The sequence below is a fragment of the Chaetodon auriga genome, chromosome 8 (assembly GCF_051107435.1).
Source record: "Chaetodon auriga isolate fChaAug3 chromosome 8, fChaAug3.hap1, whole genome shotgun sequence".
Lineage (NCBI taxonomy): Eukaryota > Metazoa > Chordata > Actinopteri > Chaetodontiformes > Chaetodontidae > Chaetodon > Chaetodon auriga.
Window position 1 is genome coordinate 19,742,009 of NC_135081.1, and position 16,909 is coordinate 19,758,917.

At 42.8% G+C, this 16,909-nt stretch overlaps 2 protein-coding genes across 2 annotated transcripts in view; both read left to right on the top strand.

The window, feature by feature from the left end:
* The first annotated feature begins 1,173 nt into the window (after positions 1-1,173).
* Positions 1,174-10,491, top strand: meox2a (mesenchyme homeobox 2a). The gene is made up of 3 exons (XM_076737792.1): positions 1,174-2,081; positions 6,639-6,811; positions 9,635-10,491. Exons 1-3 carry the CDS (start codon positions 1,526-1,528, stop codon positions 9,851-9,853), a joined length of 948 nt encoding a protein of 315 aa, XP_076593907.1. The 5' UTR covers positions 1,174-1,525; the 3' UTR covers positions 9,854-10,491.
* A 3,787-nt stretch (positions 10,492-14,278) lies between these two features.
* The window catches only part of agmo (alkylglycerol monooxygenase), a 42,028-nt gene continuing 39,397 nt past the window's right edge, over positions 14,279-16,909 (top strand). Inside the window, exon 1 of the mRNA XM_076737658.1 lies at positions 14,279-14,730. Coding sequence (XP_076593773.1) covers positions 14,623-14,730 — 108 coding nt within the window. The 5' untranslated portion in view covers positions 14,279-14,622. The remainder of the gene's footprint in view (positions 14,731-16,909) is intronic.

A 16,909-nucleotide genomic window follows, 5' to 3' on the forward strand; every position in this document is an offset into this window, starting at 1 on the left:
TTTTACTCTTGATACAGCTCATCATAAATATAAGAGAGATGGAGGAAGCTGAAGCGAAGGCATCTTTTGTTCAATCCTGGCTTTTATTCCTCCTTCACTTCTAGAAAATGACACTTTTTAATGGCCAAAAATGATTTAGTGGCACACGGATGTGAAGGCTGACAGTGTGTGATACGAGTGTTTGATGTATTTTGAGGTTGTAGGTGGTTAAAACATTTCATCTTATACAAACTCAGGAAACATTTCCACGAGTTTATTTCTGGTGACTCGATGCTACGAGCCACGGTTATCACTTTCTGTCTGCATGCACTTATTATAAATAATGATATTAAATGTCACAGGCTCAGCTGCATTAAACAATACTGTGCTGGATATTGCTAAAGTAATTAATTGTAATTTTAAAGCCAAAAAAAATTGCATTTGTGAATGAAATGAAAGCTGTTGTTTGAAGATGATGGACTCATACTCATTTCAAAGTAAGGTAAAAACACTCCTAGAAAATGAACTGTGGTTGTTTTTAAGGGTGGTAGGAAATTGGAGGACAAAATTTACGCCTTATTTCAGACTGGACTTTTTAGTTTCCTGATTGTGATTTCGGAATAAAACTTTTCATATCCCTTTAAAAGTAGCGGAGAGGCAAAGGTGCAGAGACTAACTGGAGCTCCGAACATCCCAGCGTTTCTGCGACACACGGGCAGACACAGCGCAGGGCAAAGGAAACCCTCAGAACCTGCCTTGCCTTCTCCCACAACACGAACAGTATTTTAAAGGGTCAAAACTGACAAAGACAGGGTGACACGCTCAGTTAACCCCTGACACCTCGGCCCCCTCTCCCTCCACACTCTCTCACCTCCCCTAATACCCCCCCCACCCCCACCCCCACCCCAGCCCCTCTCCCCCAGCCCCACCCATGAACCATTAAGGCTGTTTTCTTGCCGGAAAAAAAGATGGCCACCGGAGGTCAGATCCAAGTCCAAAATAAATTGCCCTCTTTCCTGAGGCTCAGCCATTTTAATAGTACAGATTTATTGTGCTGTGCTTTTTGGAGGGTGATCATATGTATGTGGTCAGTAGCGCGTATGCAGTCTGTGACCCAGCCTCCCTCTCACGTTACACCCTATTTATAACATCCCCTCCGCCGGCTCCCCTCGTTCTGCAGTTCCTAGGAACCTCCTTCTGCTCCCAGCATCGAGCTCCAGTCCCCTGTTCCTCCTGACATCTGAGAGGCTCTGCTGCAGCTTATCCTGGGCTAACTGTTTACCCTGCGCAGCCTGACAACGGGCCACATGCTCCGGATTATCTCAGGACACCCGTTTCAAAACACACTTTGCTTTCTGCTCTGACGATTCGACAGTCGACCATCCGAACTTTTTAACTGAGGGAAAAAGTTCTGGGATAGTCAAAGGGAGAGGAAGCTTCCTGGATATGTGCTTGTGATCTTTTTGCTTTTGCTTGTTTTAGTAACTTTAGCCTTTTAAACTTGCCCTTCTCGCCTCTCCTGGAGGGTCGTGTGTGTTTGCACGCGATGGATCACACGCTGTTCGGCTGCCTGCGGAGCCCCCACGCCTCGGCGCAGGCCCTGCATCCCGCCTTCACCCAGTCTCCCCTGACTCTGCACGGACGCTCGGACCACGTCTCCTACCCCGACCTGGCCTCTTCGTCCTCCTCCTCCTCCACCTCCTCGCCATCACCCTGCATCATCTCCAGCTACCCGGTCGACGATGGCCTGTTCCCCGGGCAGCATCACCACCACCACCCCCATCGTGGCCACCTGCCCTCCCAGCAGCATCACCACCCGCCTCAGCACCACACATCCTGGCATATCCCACAGATGCCGTCACCTGGCGGTAACACGCGCCACAACCTATGCCACCCGCATTCCCACTCAGCCCACGACAACGGGCCCACACCCCCGGATCTGGGCCACCCCGGTGGGCCCAGTATTTGCGCCAGCACCCCAAGTCTGGGCAGCGGCAGCACCCCGACAGGGGCCTCCTGCGTGCCTGCAGACTTTGGCAGACAGACTCTGTCACCTGCTGAGGCCGAGAAGAGGAACAGCAAGAGGAAAAGTGACAGTTCAGGTAAGAGGAGCCGAGTTTTCACTTTGTTTTTTTTAAGCCCGAAGTGAAAAGCTGCGGCAACTCTAATGGCAAAGATTGAATTCCTCAGATCTTTGTTCTTCTTCTAATGTTAGGAATAAACAAGCTGCTTGTGACTCATTACAACTGAAGACTTAATGTAAAAGTCTTCAGAGGTATTTCCAACATCTCTTTGTTCAGTCTTATTGTTAGTTAAACATCATCACATACTGTAAATATCAGCATTTTTGAGAAATTCCAAGCAGAGCTCTAGAAAAACACAAACATCTGTACTTGTCGTTATAAATCTTTCAACACATAACTGCTGGGAAATTTTCAGCTCTGATAGAAAAACAAAAAACTGTCGGAAAAGCAGTTTGTAGGTGTCAGCTGACATGCAGGGAGGCTGAAGTGTGGAGCAAAGGCCACATCATAGCTGTGTGGGCACATCTGACTACTGCCATGTTTTGTTTAAAAATCACATCTGGTTTGTTGCGACACTCTTCAGAGGGCAGAAAATGAGGCACACAGTAAAGAATTAATGTCATGGATTGTAAAAGACTACACCGGCGCCTCGCGCCACACTAAACACCCCGACAGACTCTCAGCCTTTTCAGCCTTTTTCCTTCTCTGCATCTCGTAGTTAATAAATCACAGTCAGGTTTACTGAAATGATGAAACGATTCAATTATCAGTGTACTAACAGGTTGCAATGTTGATGCATTTTTAATTTTTCTTTTTACAAGGGATTATAAATTATTTTAATGCCACAAGTAAATCACTATTATGTCATTAATACTTATTGCTCTGAAACACTTAAGACAGATTAAATCAAGATAATTACAGATGCAGCAAATGGATTTATATGTATATATAATATTATATATTATATATATATGTAGGTGGGTCAGACCTTTGCGAACTAAAATCTGCACTTCGCCGCTGTATTGCCTCACTATATACATATATATATATATATATATATATATATATATATATATATATATATATATATATATATATGTGTGTGTGTGTGTGTGTGTGTGTGTGTGTGTGTGTGTGTATTATTTTCTGTACAGTCAAGTGCATCAGTGCGATGAGCTTCAAGGCCACTTTCTGGTTTTTAGTAAATTTGTGACTTCGTTAAATGTGTATGACTCGGCACGTTAAGGCAGGTTCAGCTGTTCTGACCTTGAACTCTAAAGCTTCACGTTGTCCTGAAAAGGGAACACAGTCCTTGAATAATTTGTCCATTAATAATAATTATCTTTAAAAAAAATTCTTTGCACATTTCTGCAGAAATCCCTCGTTGAAGACTCATCCTAAATAGGTAACATCTCCTTGATAACCTGCAGGACATTTCCAACCTGCAGTCACCACAATAATCAATCACTGCGTGACAAACTGCCGGCTCGGGAGTTCTCGCAGGGAACGTGATATTAGTGAGAGCCCTAAGTTTTCCAGGAAAAGTGTTCTCGCCGATGTCTGTCCATTTGAGGATTGCAGGCCGTCGGCGCCGATCAGGCACCCTTTTAAAGGCTTTCTTTCTGCACTGACCACTGACTGATATTCCTGCATGTGGTCATTTTTTGCTCGGGATGCTGGTGGTCACCTCAGACAGTGTCCAGTCCCTCTGATAGGCTGGCTGCTGCTGCAGTTTGCCGCCAGATCACAAAATCTAACAGGATTCTTCACTGTAACTAACAGACAGTGTAACTCCACTGGAAACATGTTTGTAATAATTTAGGTTATAATACCAAAAACTGGAAAGAGCAGGTAAAATTCACACCAATCACTGATTTAACTGGAACTCAAATCTCATAGTTATATGCTGAAAAATTAAAGATCCATGCGACAAAGAATATAAGAGCACACAGAGTTTATGGAGAGCCTAGCAGGCTTAATTTTCAGTTTTATAGCTCTATTTGCCCTAAAAGTCCTACTATCCTCATACAAAATGTTGCAATTGTGAATTTAATCCACATATTCAATGCACCACCTCCTATTTCCTTTCCTCCTTTGTCAAATCTTTGGGAAACCGAGCCTCGGTCTCCAAATCCCACTTCCCCTGTAACAATAGTTGCCGCATACTCATGACTTGTGCTGTGCATTCTCTCCACGCTAACACCAATCACGCTGATTATTAGACCTAACTAGGCTGCTGACTCAATCAGCTGTCTAAATACTGCACCGCTGCCAGTTGCATGAGATAGAGCCCTGATTAAATTTCACCATCTGGACCAGAAACCCGAATTTAGATACAGACATAACAACAAAACCTGAGAGCTCATTTCCATGCTAGGTTCACCCCTTTCGCGCAAATATGAAGCGTCTCAGCTCTCTGTGTCTATCGCTCGGTTGTGATTGTTTCCTCAAGGAAGGCCATAGGGTGGGCTAATGAGATGAGCCAGCTCCTTGGTATTTTGGGTGTCTGGTTTCTGCGGAACCGGCTCATTTTTTGTGGCCATGCTGGAGAGTTTTAGCCCTATAGAGTGTCGGTTGGTCGGTGCACTGTGCTGAGTGTCTGGGTTATATTTGCATGGACTCGTCCTGTCATGGGAGTGGTCGTGCTTTAAAAAGTTACTAGATTTTCTGCGTGGAACAATAAAAGGTGCTTGAAGTCTTATTTTGTTGAGGCGGTGCTGTAAAAAGGAGGAGGCCTCTCGCTGGCACACTTTCCCAGAGAAGAAGCTTTAGAAAAACAAAGCGGATGTGTTGGTGCGTTTCACTTCATTCTTGTGTGTGCCGCTGCAATAATATTTTACAAAAGGAAAATAAAAAAAAAAATCATAACTTTCCCTGAGGGAAAACAACTAACATGCAATTTTCCGTCATAAGCAAAAAAATCTGGACATTTTTGGTGGCAGGATTTTTTCGAGGGTCCTGGCTGCGCTGAGCTCAGTTCATTGGGGAACCCTAAACGACGTGCCCTGTCTGGGTCTGGGTGCGTGTATTTTTCTCATATTATTCCTCCTTTTTTGTGGAGAGATGAAAGTTACAGCAGGGACCTAATTGCTGTGGTGTAGTGGCTGTGTCATAAAAGCCTGCCGCCCGTTTTAACTCCAGGCCTGCTGGTCTGAACCAGCTGGCTGTGTTATTCTTTTATTCCTCTTTACACAATGTCTGTGTTTACCAGAGAGAGAGCGGATAAATACGAGCGGAGGCCTGCTTCAATCAGCCACACGCTGTTTGGAGCGCTCGGTTCGAAATTACAGGGAGGGAACGGCAAGGTCAAGGGGGAGCCGGACACAGGCTGCGGGTCAAGCAATGATCTGTTTCATTTCATAAAATTCATGTGGGAATTCTTGCAGTTTATATATTTGTTTGTCCTTGGCTCTTAAATTGCCGTACAAATATATCTTTTGTAGAGCAGTTTAACTCTCATCTTCTCTTTAGCTTCTCAAGGGAGTTATTTTGTTCTGAAAAACCTCTGACAGAAAGACAGAGCTGACAGGGGTCCCTCGGGGGGGAGGTTTTAGGTGAAGAGAGTCGTTGCTTTGACGTGGCTTCAGGCTTCGCAGCATTTGGAAGTCTGGCTCCGGGCTGCAGGACTATTTACAGTTTGGCTTGACGCAGGCCTGCTGGATTAACACACACGACAGAACAGGACCGCAGATGAATTAGCATGCAATCACTGCTGCCTTCAAGTGCAATGTGCAACTGAAGCGTGTCCAACAGAGAAACCACAGAGGCTGCACACAATAGGAAAGTTTTGAAGGGCAAATTAACCGAACGTGTTTTCTTCGGAAAGTTTATGGAAATACCAAAACAAAAAGTATTTTTCCGGGTTGATGAGCTAAAGTGGGGATGACGTGCTGGGGACTTTTATTTTACATTTTTCTCATGTGTTTATCCCACATTCTTCTTCAGGAAATTCATATCGCGAGTGCTCTCCATCCATTTGGTGCTCATACATGTATGTTTTCATGTTTGTTTTATTTCCACTGAAACTAATACATCATCACATTTTCCCCTGAACAGCTAACATCAAATGTTAGCTGACAATGAAAGCATAATGTTTCTGAAGACCTTTCCTTGCAATTTTCCAATTTTTAGAAATGTTTCTCATAAGATTGCAGGAGGTTTATTGTTTACCTGAATTTCAGAAATCTGCAAAGAATGAATGAAAGATAAAGCTGAAAAAGGGAAAAATGTGTTGCAAATAGCGGCAGTTAAGTAAAAAATAACTTAAATAATATATTTTATGTATGCTGCGAAACTGTTATGTTCCATATTTGAAAAGTAAATTTGCAGCAGCAGATTCCTTTAAGCCAAATTAAACCCACGTTGGCAGTATGAGAGGCAGCCTATTGTAACAGCACAGCTGCAACAGTCAGACACACATGGAGCCGCCCGTGAGTCCTTCCAGCCACTTAAAGTGTTCATAAACAATGACTGAACAATAAAGTGTGATTGACAGCTCCCATTGTTTCTCTTACCTGGCCTCTTTTCTTTCCCTGCTGACTTGCACCTGCCACATAACACTGGCTTTATTTTTATTTTTGTTGCGTATAAATCTGCCCTGAGTGGAACAGAAACCTGTGTGGTGTTTGGTTTCAGAGTCCCAGGATGGGAATTACAAGTCAGATGTGAGCAGCAAACCCAGGAAGGAGAGGACGGCGTTCACCAAGGAGCAGATCCGAGAGCTGGAGGCCGAGTTTGCCCACCACAACTACCTAACCAGACTAAGGCGCTACGAGATCGCCGTCAACCTCGACCTCACTGAAAGACAAGTACGTCCCCACCCACCGCAGCTTGTTTTCCCCTGGGTTCAGACATCACTGAACCCCCCATTAGCACATTAATGCCATGTTGTGAAAACAGACTCGGCCTCAGGACGCGAGGAGGCTTTTCAGCTCGCTACTGTGTTTTTGTAACTCCAGTGCGAGGGCTATTGTGCTCCAGATGTGGCTGTGTGACGGGACTATCATATTCCAGATGTTCCTGTCTATTCTTTCAAGCAGGCCACAGTCAAGGCAGGGAGACGGGTTGAAGGAAGTGCTGTCTAGCAAGTCACTTCCTCTCTTCTACTACCCCTGCAAGCACAAATTGGTCTCTGAGCGTGGGCCGGCCGCTGTAAAACGCAGGCACATGAAATAAATAATAGGAGACAAATGGTTGGGGGAAGGAAACGTCCTACAGCCTGTTGTTCTCTGACACCCGTTTGGAAGCTATAAGTCACACGTAGTTGACACCTTGCCAATGATATCTTTCAGTGTGATACAGTGTAGACTGGATGTAAAAAAGAGACTGGAGTCAGGTGAGGCCTCAGAGGCAAATCACAGCTCAAGATCCCAAAGATGTTCATGCATGAGCCTTATAGATCATGTGTTTTTGCAAAGATTTATGGGTCTTGTGTCAAACTAGCAATTATAATTGCAGATGAACCTACACAAACCTTCTGAGGGAGAATAATAGCCAGACATTTCTCACTATGGACGTTTTGATTTAAACAGGTGGAACTAATAACATCAGCAATGGCTCCATCCCATTTAGTAGCAGGGCCCTGCTTTTTACTGTGCATGCTGGTTCAATGGTCACTGGGACACCTAAATGGAACACAGCCATGTTATTAGTTGCACCTGCTTTTCCTGCAATCACATGATAAAATTCAAGGTCTGCAGGACATGAATTGCCCAGAAATGTCTGTACTATCTCAAAAAGTGAGACAGTAAATACATCAAATCAACATAGACTATTGATCCATTGTACTGTAGCTGGGAACATCAATAATGTTGTCAAAGTTTGTGGATTAATTCCCACTTCAGCTAAACGTGCTAAAAATGTTCAGGCAACCACTGTGCTCCGTCAGGGGCTTCAGATGAAAGTGTACATCTCAGAAAATCTGAATAAAAATGTCTGCAGGTGTGCGTTAAGGGCCTCTCAAAGTAATGCAAGTAGTAAACCTGCACAGTCGAGTTTAGGCTCTCACCCCTCAAACTGAAAGCAACTGGAAAGTGTGATAAAAAAGTGACGAACGCATCATAAATCGCGTCAGTAACACTGCTTTTGCTTCATATCACAAAGGTGTAAAAAAAAAAAACTTCTAAGTGCAAAACCCCATTTAACTCCACAGGGCCACCAAGCACACAGTTCGCCATTGTAATTCCACTTCAGCCCCCTTCCAGACTGTTGCAATTAATCTTTTTGAGGCTCGAAGCTGCATAAAATGTGCATGAAATTTCTCCAGCTCATGCAGCATATGTTGTGTGTGACCTCAGTTTTGTCAGGGAAAATATACAGCAGGAGATAGTGAGGTAAATATTGGCAATACAAACAGCTGGCCAAGGTCTTTGATTTATGCTGCATGAGCTGTTTGGGGGAATTTGATGGATGTTTTATGTTGTTGTCGGCTGTGAAACCATCTTTTCAAAGATGGCAGAGGTGGAGCTACAGGGCTGAATTAAGATTGTTTACATTTTTACATGTGCAAACTTCTGGATTAAAACCATGCTAAATTTGGTTGGAATGGATGTTTTTAAACCTCTAAGTTGCATAGAAATCTTGCTTCAACTATTATTTCAGCGGAAGTATTTACGACACATTGATTTACAGTCATTGAAATGCTGTTAATGTGCTTCACCTTTCAACCAAATTTAGCTCAGCTTTAACCCCGATGTCAAGACATCTTTTGATTTGGAAGCCAAATCACAGCAATTCGGTACTTGTTCTTTAAAGCATGCAATTCACTATCAGTGCTGTGTTTCTTGTTATGTTTCAGGCTTTAAAAGCAAAGGATTTGAGCAGCCCATTAGTGCTCCATGGATGCTTAAACGAGCCATTTTAAATCAGTGGGGCACCAGTTTTTCTGACCAATCAAAGGCTAAAATTGATGTTGGAGTTTGATGCAATGTGTTGTGGTTTAACTGTGAATGTCGCTATGGGTGTAAGGTCAAGCAGCGCAGGTACAGTGCTGGTGAGTCTGAATAGCGTGTGTGCACATAGACCTTGAGGATCACATGTTTGGTTTGACATTAGAGCCTGGCATATATAAGGGATCCTTTGCCAGACTCGCACCCCCCTCCCCTGCTCTCAGAAAAGGCCCCAAGGCTTGTAAAGAATCCAAGGTGATACTCAGCACGACGTACACCCCTGACGTTTAAGACAAACGTTTGTGCTGTCAACTAACTTCCTGACCATGTGACCGCTCGGTCCCCCCGGAATGACACTCCCCAAAAATAAACCCACCCCACCCTGCGTGACAGGAGCGAGCCTCCCCCCTTCCTCCCCCTCCCTTCAGGCGCATGTGTCAACACTCAGAGGGCCTCTGCTGCTACTTGACGTGTAAACCGTTTTAAGCAACAGCTTAATCATCAATCTGAGAGACGTAAATACGGTCAAGGCTGTTGAGTCAGGGAAAAACAGGTAGACGCCGAGTGGCAGATGGAACACTACATCCAGACATAATTGCTGCTGTAGAAATAGCTACCAAACGTTTAGAGAAAGTTGCTGTTAAGCAGCAAGGCTTCCTAATTGTTCTTTGATTATTTTTGTGACTGCTTGCTCTCTCCTTCAGAGCACTGCATTTGACATTTTCTGTTTGCTTCACCCTGTAGGTGAAGGTGTGGTTCCAGAACAGGAGGATGAAGTGGAAAAGGGTGAAAGGCGGCCAGCAGGGGGCGGCAGCTCGAGAGAAAGAACTGGTGAATGTGAAAAAGGGGACATTGCTGCCGTCAGAGTTCTCTGGCATCGCAGCTCTCCACCACTCGACGGACTCCTTAGCCAATGAGGACAGTCACGACAGCGACCAGAGCTCCGAGCACGCTCACTTATGATGCATGCACCCCCGCCCCTGCCCCCTCAGAGAACAGGCCCTGCCTCTGCCTCAGGACCGTCCTTAGAAGGACTGCTGTTTGCTGATTCGCCATCGTCATACAACGATGCTAAACAAGTGTACAAATGTACAGAGGACTGACGTGTGTAACATAATGCAGTCATCACGCAGGCAAAAGGAAATTTCAAGAAGTGAGCACATAAAGGAGGATGTTGACATATTTCAACGTGCCATTGGTTAAAACCTTCCTTGATAAATGCCAAAAAAAGGAATAAGATAAAAATTGAAATGTGGCGTTTTGCTCTACAGATTCACTGAACATTGTGTAACATTTTGGAAACCATATTTAGTCAAACTGTTGTAAACATTCCATGTTGTGTGCCTTAAGAGAAGCAGGCTCAGGCTTTGATTTGCACTGCTGAACATACAGTCTGCACTCCACTCAGTTTATACTGTATAAAATGTAAATTACGATGTAATTGAGTTATTGATCAAATCACGTGCCAGGAAATCTAATTTGCCTCGCTAATATAAATGATCTGTAAATAATTCTCAGTATTGTCCTACCTTAACAATAATTTTATAGCCACACTATCCAGCTCACGCAGTAATAAACACAGACAGTTCTTTGGTCAACACTTTTCTGCCTGGAGATGACATTTTGTAAACAAATCTGAAACCTGAAATAAGTATTTTATTAAATCCTTTCAGGGAGAGTTGCAAAGCGAATAAAATTTAACCAGTGGTAAATGGAATCCCACGTGATTGAATAACTTTTTTTCCCAGCCATCTGTCCAGATGAATTCAGGCTGATGTATGTGTGTTTCATGACATGAAGCTGTGATGAATTAAACATTGCAGAGAGTGTAGAAAGCTGGTGATGGGGGTGCATGCTAAATTCACCTTTGCCTCGGGGCAGGGTCGCCACTCTTGCCAAGACTCCGAGAGAGAACCCACAAAGGATCGGATTCTGTTACAAAATCCAGTTGAAAATAATTTCATGACTTGATCTCATCTTTCACCACTTTGTGATTGTGCATTCTAATTTGTTGAGGAGGAACCTCACACAGCATGTGAGGATTTTCATTTTTTTTCTTTGCCCCCAAAGCTACCCACAGGATGCACCTGTAATTCAGTGCAAGTATTCACAAATATGGAGGACACTCATGTCTTGCAGGCTTTAATAATCTAACATGTGCACACTATCACAGATTATAACCTCACTCATGTCTGAGTCATAGCGCACTCACCTCCAAATATGGTCTTCAAACTTCACCTGAAGTGACCCACTCCTGATTCTCATCTGTTTAATGAAAAACAACAACAAAGAAGTGAACACATTTGGCCTCAAATCTTAAATATGTGCATTTAAATTCCATGCCTGAGGAGAGACAGGCTTCAACCTGCCTCTTGAAATGTCTCAAAAGTTGGGTGAGCATTTGTATGGAAGCACAGAGCTAATGTTACATGATGTTTGGAGCCATCGTTAGGGCCTACAGCGTGTATCAGGCTGTGCAGGTTATGCAGGTTATGCTCAGGTTATGCTCAGTAGATTTATATCTACTGAGTCCTCTGACAGGTGACATTTTACAATCCTGGCCTTACCTACTTTTAAACTGTCCTTCAAACTTCAAACTTCAAACTTTATTTATTTATATGGCACTTTTCATACTTAAAAAGCAACACAAAGTGCCTCACAGAGGCTAAAAACAACAGAGAAGAAAACCCAGCCCTCCCGCCCCCATCCTTGAATCCCACCTTGACTCACACAGAGAGCACATACTCGGATGTATAACCAGGCCATATATCGACATTGTATCTGCTCAGGTTAATCTACAATGTCTGGCTCATCTTCTTTATGAGCAGTTTAATCTGTATGTCCTGGCCTGCACAGGTGTCCGCCCCTGTCCCTTTTTATCTGACTCAGCTGTCTTACCTCAATTAAGAACCCCACTGGTATGAGGAACTTTTCCATTCATGATACCCCTTGACCTGTCTTATCAAGGAACAAAACGTTTTTCACTGTGATGTTGTGTGTAGGTGTGAGAGTACAGGAAGCCATCAGGGTTATCAGATGGACACCTTCCCAATAACTGGTGTAAGCTGCTTTGAATTGGCGTAGATGTCAGCTAATGCAGACAAGCTAACCAGCCTTGCTAGGTTGGGTGACATGCTAAGTTAACCAGGATAATGCCAACACTAACAGGATATGGCCTAACCAACATCAGCCAACAGCATGGTGGCAACCCATGCATACAGTATATACACACAGATACCACATACTGAAGAGTCTGTGGAGGAAGGAGATTTATCCACAGTTAAAATCATTATAACTCGCTGTAGTTTTAACTGATAATTAAAATGTGGGTTTTCATACCAAAATACTTACGTAGATAGTAACAGTAATTTCCTATAACAATTTTGGATGTAAATGTAAACTAGATTATGTAAAAAAGACACAATTACAACAAAAACTATGTTAAATGATTGAGTTAATTTCTGGCGGGTTTCTTGTGAAACATTCACATTTTGCTGATTGGGTCATATGTACAAAAGATAAACACACAGATATCAGCAGGGTTGCAGTGTAACAGTAAAGCACTGATTAAAACAAACTTACAATGTTTTACAGCTGAAAATGAATGACTTGAGGCTGCAAGTGTAAATATGATATAAAGCTTTCATTCTTTATTCTTTAAGGTCTTAAAAAGAAGCCGTACTTCTGAAAGTAGGTTACATGCAGAAGGAAATATATATTCAAAAAAAAAGGACAAACAGTTGGTTTGAAGTAACATCCCGCCTCTCACCTGGCACATAGCCAATCATACTGGAGGATAATAGGGTGGCAATTGGGGTGGCCAATCAGATTTCAGAGATATTCAGCGCCACCCCAGGTCAACCCCCACTGGACACAGCCCTGTGTCTATATGACTTACATCAGTCTCATATTGTGTATTGTGTCATGATCATTATTTTAAAGTCTACAGAAGGTCGTATGACATAATTTGTGTAATAGCTAAAAGAGACACATCCTCTTGCAGGCATCAGGTGAGTGCATTTTAAACCCCTAAAAACTCATCTCTTTACGTCACAATTACATAATCAGAAGTTTTTCCATGAAAAGAAACCCATTCATCCCTTAAAAAAGGCCAGTAATGCATGAATGTTGGCCTGTTTTCAGTTACACTTACCATATAAAATGTCCTGTCAGCATTTGACATGAATCATCATGTAACTTGGCAGGCTAACGCTGGCTAACATTATCTAGCACACAGCAGATTTGTTTGGACTCTGTCAATGGATCAAGAAACACAAACAAGAAACACAAACTCACCAACAGGTTGACTTGTACTCGCTGTGTCCTCAAGAGAAATAGGTGGAACAGTGTCGGGCTTCAAATCTCTGGGAATTTCAGATCTCAGTAACTTGTTTGGGCTCAATAACATGACCTTAAGTCATTGCCGTATCTATTCCCTCAATTTCTCCTCTGGGACATGAATAAAATTTGTAATTTTCTGGTAATTTTTTATTATATTGGTCAATATTCTATAAACTAATTTAAGTATTTTTTTATCACTCATATTTGAAGTAAAAGTTTAGCATTTTGGTCTGGCTGGTTGATGTCTTTCTGGTGGAGAGTTAGATCAGAGGACTGATACTCTAACGTCCAACTGTTAGCTAAATATAAGCTACAGCCAGTTTAGCACAATGAGTGGAAACAGCTAGCCTGGTTCTTAATAGTAACGCAATTAATCTACCAGCGCCTCTAAAGCTCAGTCATTAACACTTTACATCTTAATTATTTAGTCCATAAAAAACAAGGTTTAAAAACAACTCACGGTTTTACCTCACGCGAAGTTATTGACCAAAGCTAAAACTAAGCTGAAACTAAATTAAGCTAACCAGCTGCTAGCTGTAGCCTTATATTGATCAGACAGATATGAGCGGTATCAATCCTAACGTAAACTGAACGCCAGAAAGCGGATAAGCATATTTCCCAAAATGTCAAACTATTCCGTTGAATATAACCACTTTTAGTCAACTAAAAATACAAAATTTGAATTCTAGGAGCGTGGAGAGACGATTTTAATCTGAATGTTGGCAAATATTGGCCAGCGGAGTGACTCGCCTGAGCGCAGTTTCTATGGCAACGTATATACATATAACTGTCGTCATACTGAAGTGGGCGTGGTTTAATTGTAACTGAGACGACGTTACAAGGAGCCCTGTTGAGGAGTCTGCTTTATACTTTTGTTACACATGCACGTCCTGTGCTTAAATAACTTTTAACACCACTCAACAGACTGAGCGCGTGGATATGAACACATGAATAACTTGACGTTGGCTGCTAGGGAATCTGCACCCTGAGATACACACTGACAGTCAGCTGTACGCATGAGCTGTAAACTCAAACTCTCGCGAGATTAACTGACAATGCGACGCCTCAAAGTATCACCGACCAAAGGTGAGCTCTCGTCATATAAACGAAGCGATATTAGTAGTGAAGCGGTCACAGTGACGTTACCCTGCAGCCTGTCAGTCCCGGACTCGCCTTCTGGTGTGTGAGAAGTTTGTTCATCAGCTGTCACGCTCTCCGTTCCGTGATTGACCTCCTTGACTCTCTAAAGGGAAAAACAAGCGTGTTCAACTGCGAATAGCAGAGTTAGTTTAAACGGAAGTAGCCCAGTCTGAGCTGTAATACTTGCATAGGTGCCAGAGACTCACCTGGAGCAGCGGGGAGGGAGGTGCTGTGAGTCAGTGGCTGAAGCTATGGAGCTCGCCTCGGTGTCCACGGGGGTCCGGTCCCTGTTTGCCATGCTCACACCGAACGAATCATCTTTTCAGAAAGTGGAAGATGTTCCTCACTATGTGGACCAGGTGGGTACAGCATCGCTCACTCTGCAGGAATATGTGATGATTTGTTGAGACAAAGTAAAAAGAACCCCCTCTCTGCGTGAGACACCACAGGTGACCTCTACTGTCGCCTGGAGGCACAACTCAAAGCCTCCGGTGCAGTAAAAACAGTGAAATCACATAAGAAACTTACAAATGATCAGTTCAAAACTTCGTATAAAAGTAAAAGTGTAAGTATCAGCTACAGCTGCAAACATAACCAGTGACTATTTCATAATCTATTCATTGCTTTTGTCATTTTTCAAGCAAAAATGCCCCAAATTCAGTGGTTCAAGATGTGAAAATGTTTTGCCTTTGTTTCTCATACATGACAGCAAACTTAATATCTTTCAGTTTTGGCCTGTTCTTTGCACAAAACAATCTCATAAAAACAAAATAAAAATAAAACAATAAAATAAAACAATAAAGTAAATATAAGTTTGTTGAAACACTAACATACTAATTCTGAAGAACTTTCAGTGTGAGTGGTATGAAAGCTTGGAGATACAAGTTTTTTAAGTTTTTAATAGACATGGTGGGAAAAACCCCATATCGCCAACAGAAATGCCCCTTTTATTTACTTTATTGATTGATCCGCCCATTATTTCCAAAGTTTGATTGATTTATAGGTTAAAAAAAGTATAACAGATCTCCACTGCAGTGTCCCACAAACCAAGGGGACATCTCCAGTTGCTTGTTCAAAACCCAAATACATTGAGTTTACTACCATATAAAAAAGAGAAAAGCAGCAAATCTTCACACTGGAACCAGAGATTTTGACTGGAAAAGAAAAAAAAGTTGAAGTTGTGTTAGTGCACAGCACATGAAACCAGACTTAATCAGTTTAGAACTGGTCTGAGAAACCTTTAAAGGTGCAGGTGTAACCTGTCACCTGGGGTCAGTTTCAAACTCCAGCCATGTCTTAGCTACAATAATCAGACTGCGGATAGACACCTAAATGCAACTGAAATCTGCTCAGTATTTTCCCACTTTTACTGAATTCACAGTTTGTACTAAAAGTTCGGGGGTTCTTCTGCTTCTTGCTGTCAGTTTACAGTGTCTCAGTTGCCATTTATGATGGTGAATGTCTGGTGCAGGTTTAACAGCACATGTTTGTTATGAGGTTTTATGGAGCACGTCAGGGGAGGAGAACAATTACCCCCACAGCAGGAGTCCTTATAATCCACTACCAACCCTGATTAAACAAATTTGTTATTGCTGTAGAACTTGATGGTGATAAAAGTTTGCATGGGTGTGTGTGAGCAGTTTGCGACTTGTGATGTGTCATTAATTATTCTGCACCGCTGTTATTCTCTGATCCCAACAGGCCAAATTAATTGGAAAGAAACAAAACACAATCTTCTAATTTTGGAGTCGTTTGGAGTTATGGGTTTGTGGGTAGTTTCCAGGTCTCTCAGCTATTCACTGATTTGAATGCAAACACAATATTTTTCTCAGACAGCGGTGATAAAAGTGTATTGTCAGCCTGCGTGTTTTCAGCCAACATCAGTCATCCGTGACCTTATAAAAAGAGTGTTGGGAAAATGCAGACATCTGGTCCACAAATGTCATGTTCCATGTAATGTTGAATTCAGAGCAAAATAAAATAAAAGTATTAGATGCCACAACAAACAGGATTGAAGTATGCTGCAGTATAAAATAGGCTTTCTATAGTGGAATTCTTTTCTTTATTTATAATAAGATAAAAAGTGCCAGGTCAAAAAGGGACTTAAAAAATGTCTCAGTGACAGAGGAGAAAGAAGATGGAGGAAGAATAAAATCAACTAAAGGAGGAGAAATGGGCAAAAAAAATGGAGACAATGATGAAAAGCCCCCCCCACACACACACACACACACAAAAAAAAACAAGCGAGGCAAGCTTTTTCCCCTTCTCCTTCTTTTCTGCACAGCATGAGAATCAACTTGCCCTTCTGCATAATTTTGTCCCGAGCTGTCAAGAGCGCCGGGCTGCAGAGGTAAAACTATCTGCTACACAGGAGAGAATAAAGGAGGGAAGGGTTTAGGCCGGCGTCCAGAATGATAATCTCTCTCTCAGCGGGTTTGGAGGAGGTCTGCCTGTGCTGCGAGCCCATTTGTTAGCTGCAGCTCTGCAGTCTGCTGCCAGATGTTGGAGTGTTGCGTGTGATCGCAGGTCCCTTGTGGC

Excerpts from the sequence above, each read along its gene's own strand:
- meox2a (XM_076737792.1), top strand. The coding sequence starts at position 1,526 with ATGGATCACACGCTGTTCGGCTGCCTGCGGAGCCCCCACGCCTCGGCG. Across the intron at positions 2,082-6,638 it reads GAGGAAAAGTGACAGTTCAG|AGTCCCAGGATGGGAATTAC; the intron begins GTAAGAGGAGCC and ends GTTTGGTTTCAG. Across the intron at positions 6,812-9,634 it reads TCGACCTCACTGAAAGACAA|GTGAAGGTGTGGTTCCAGAA; the intron begins GTACGTCCCCAC and ends TTCACCCTGTAG.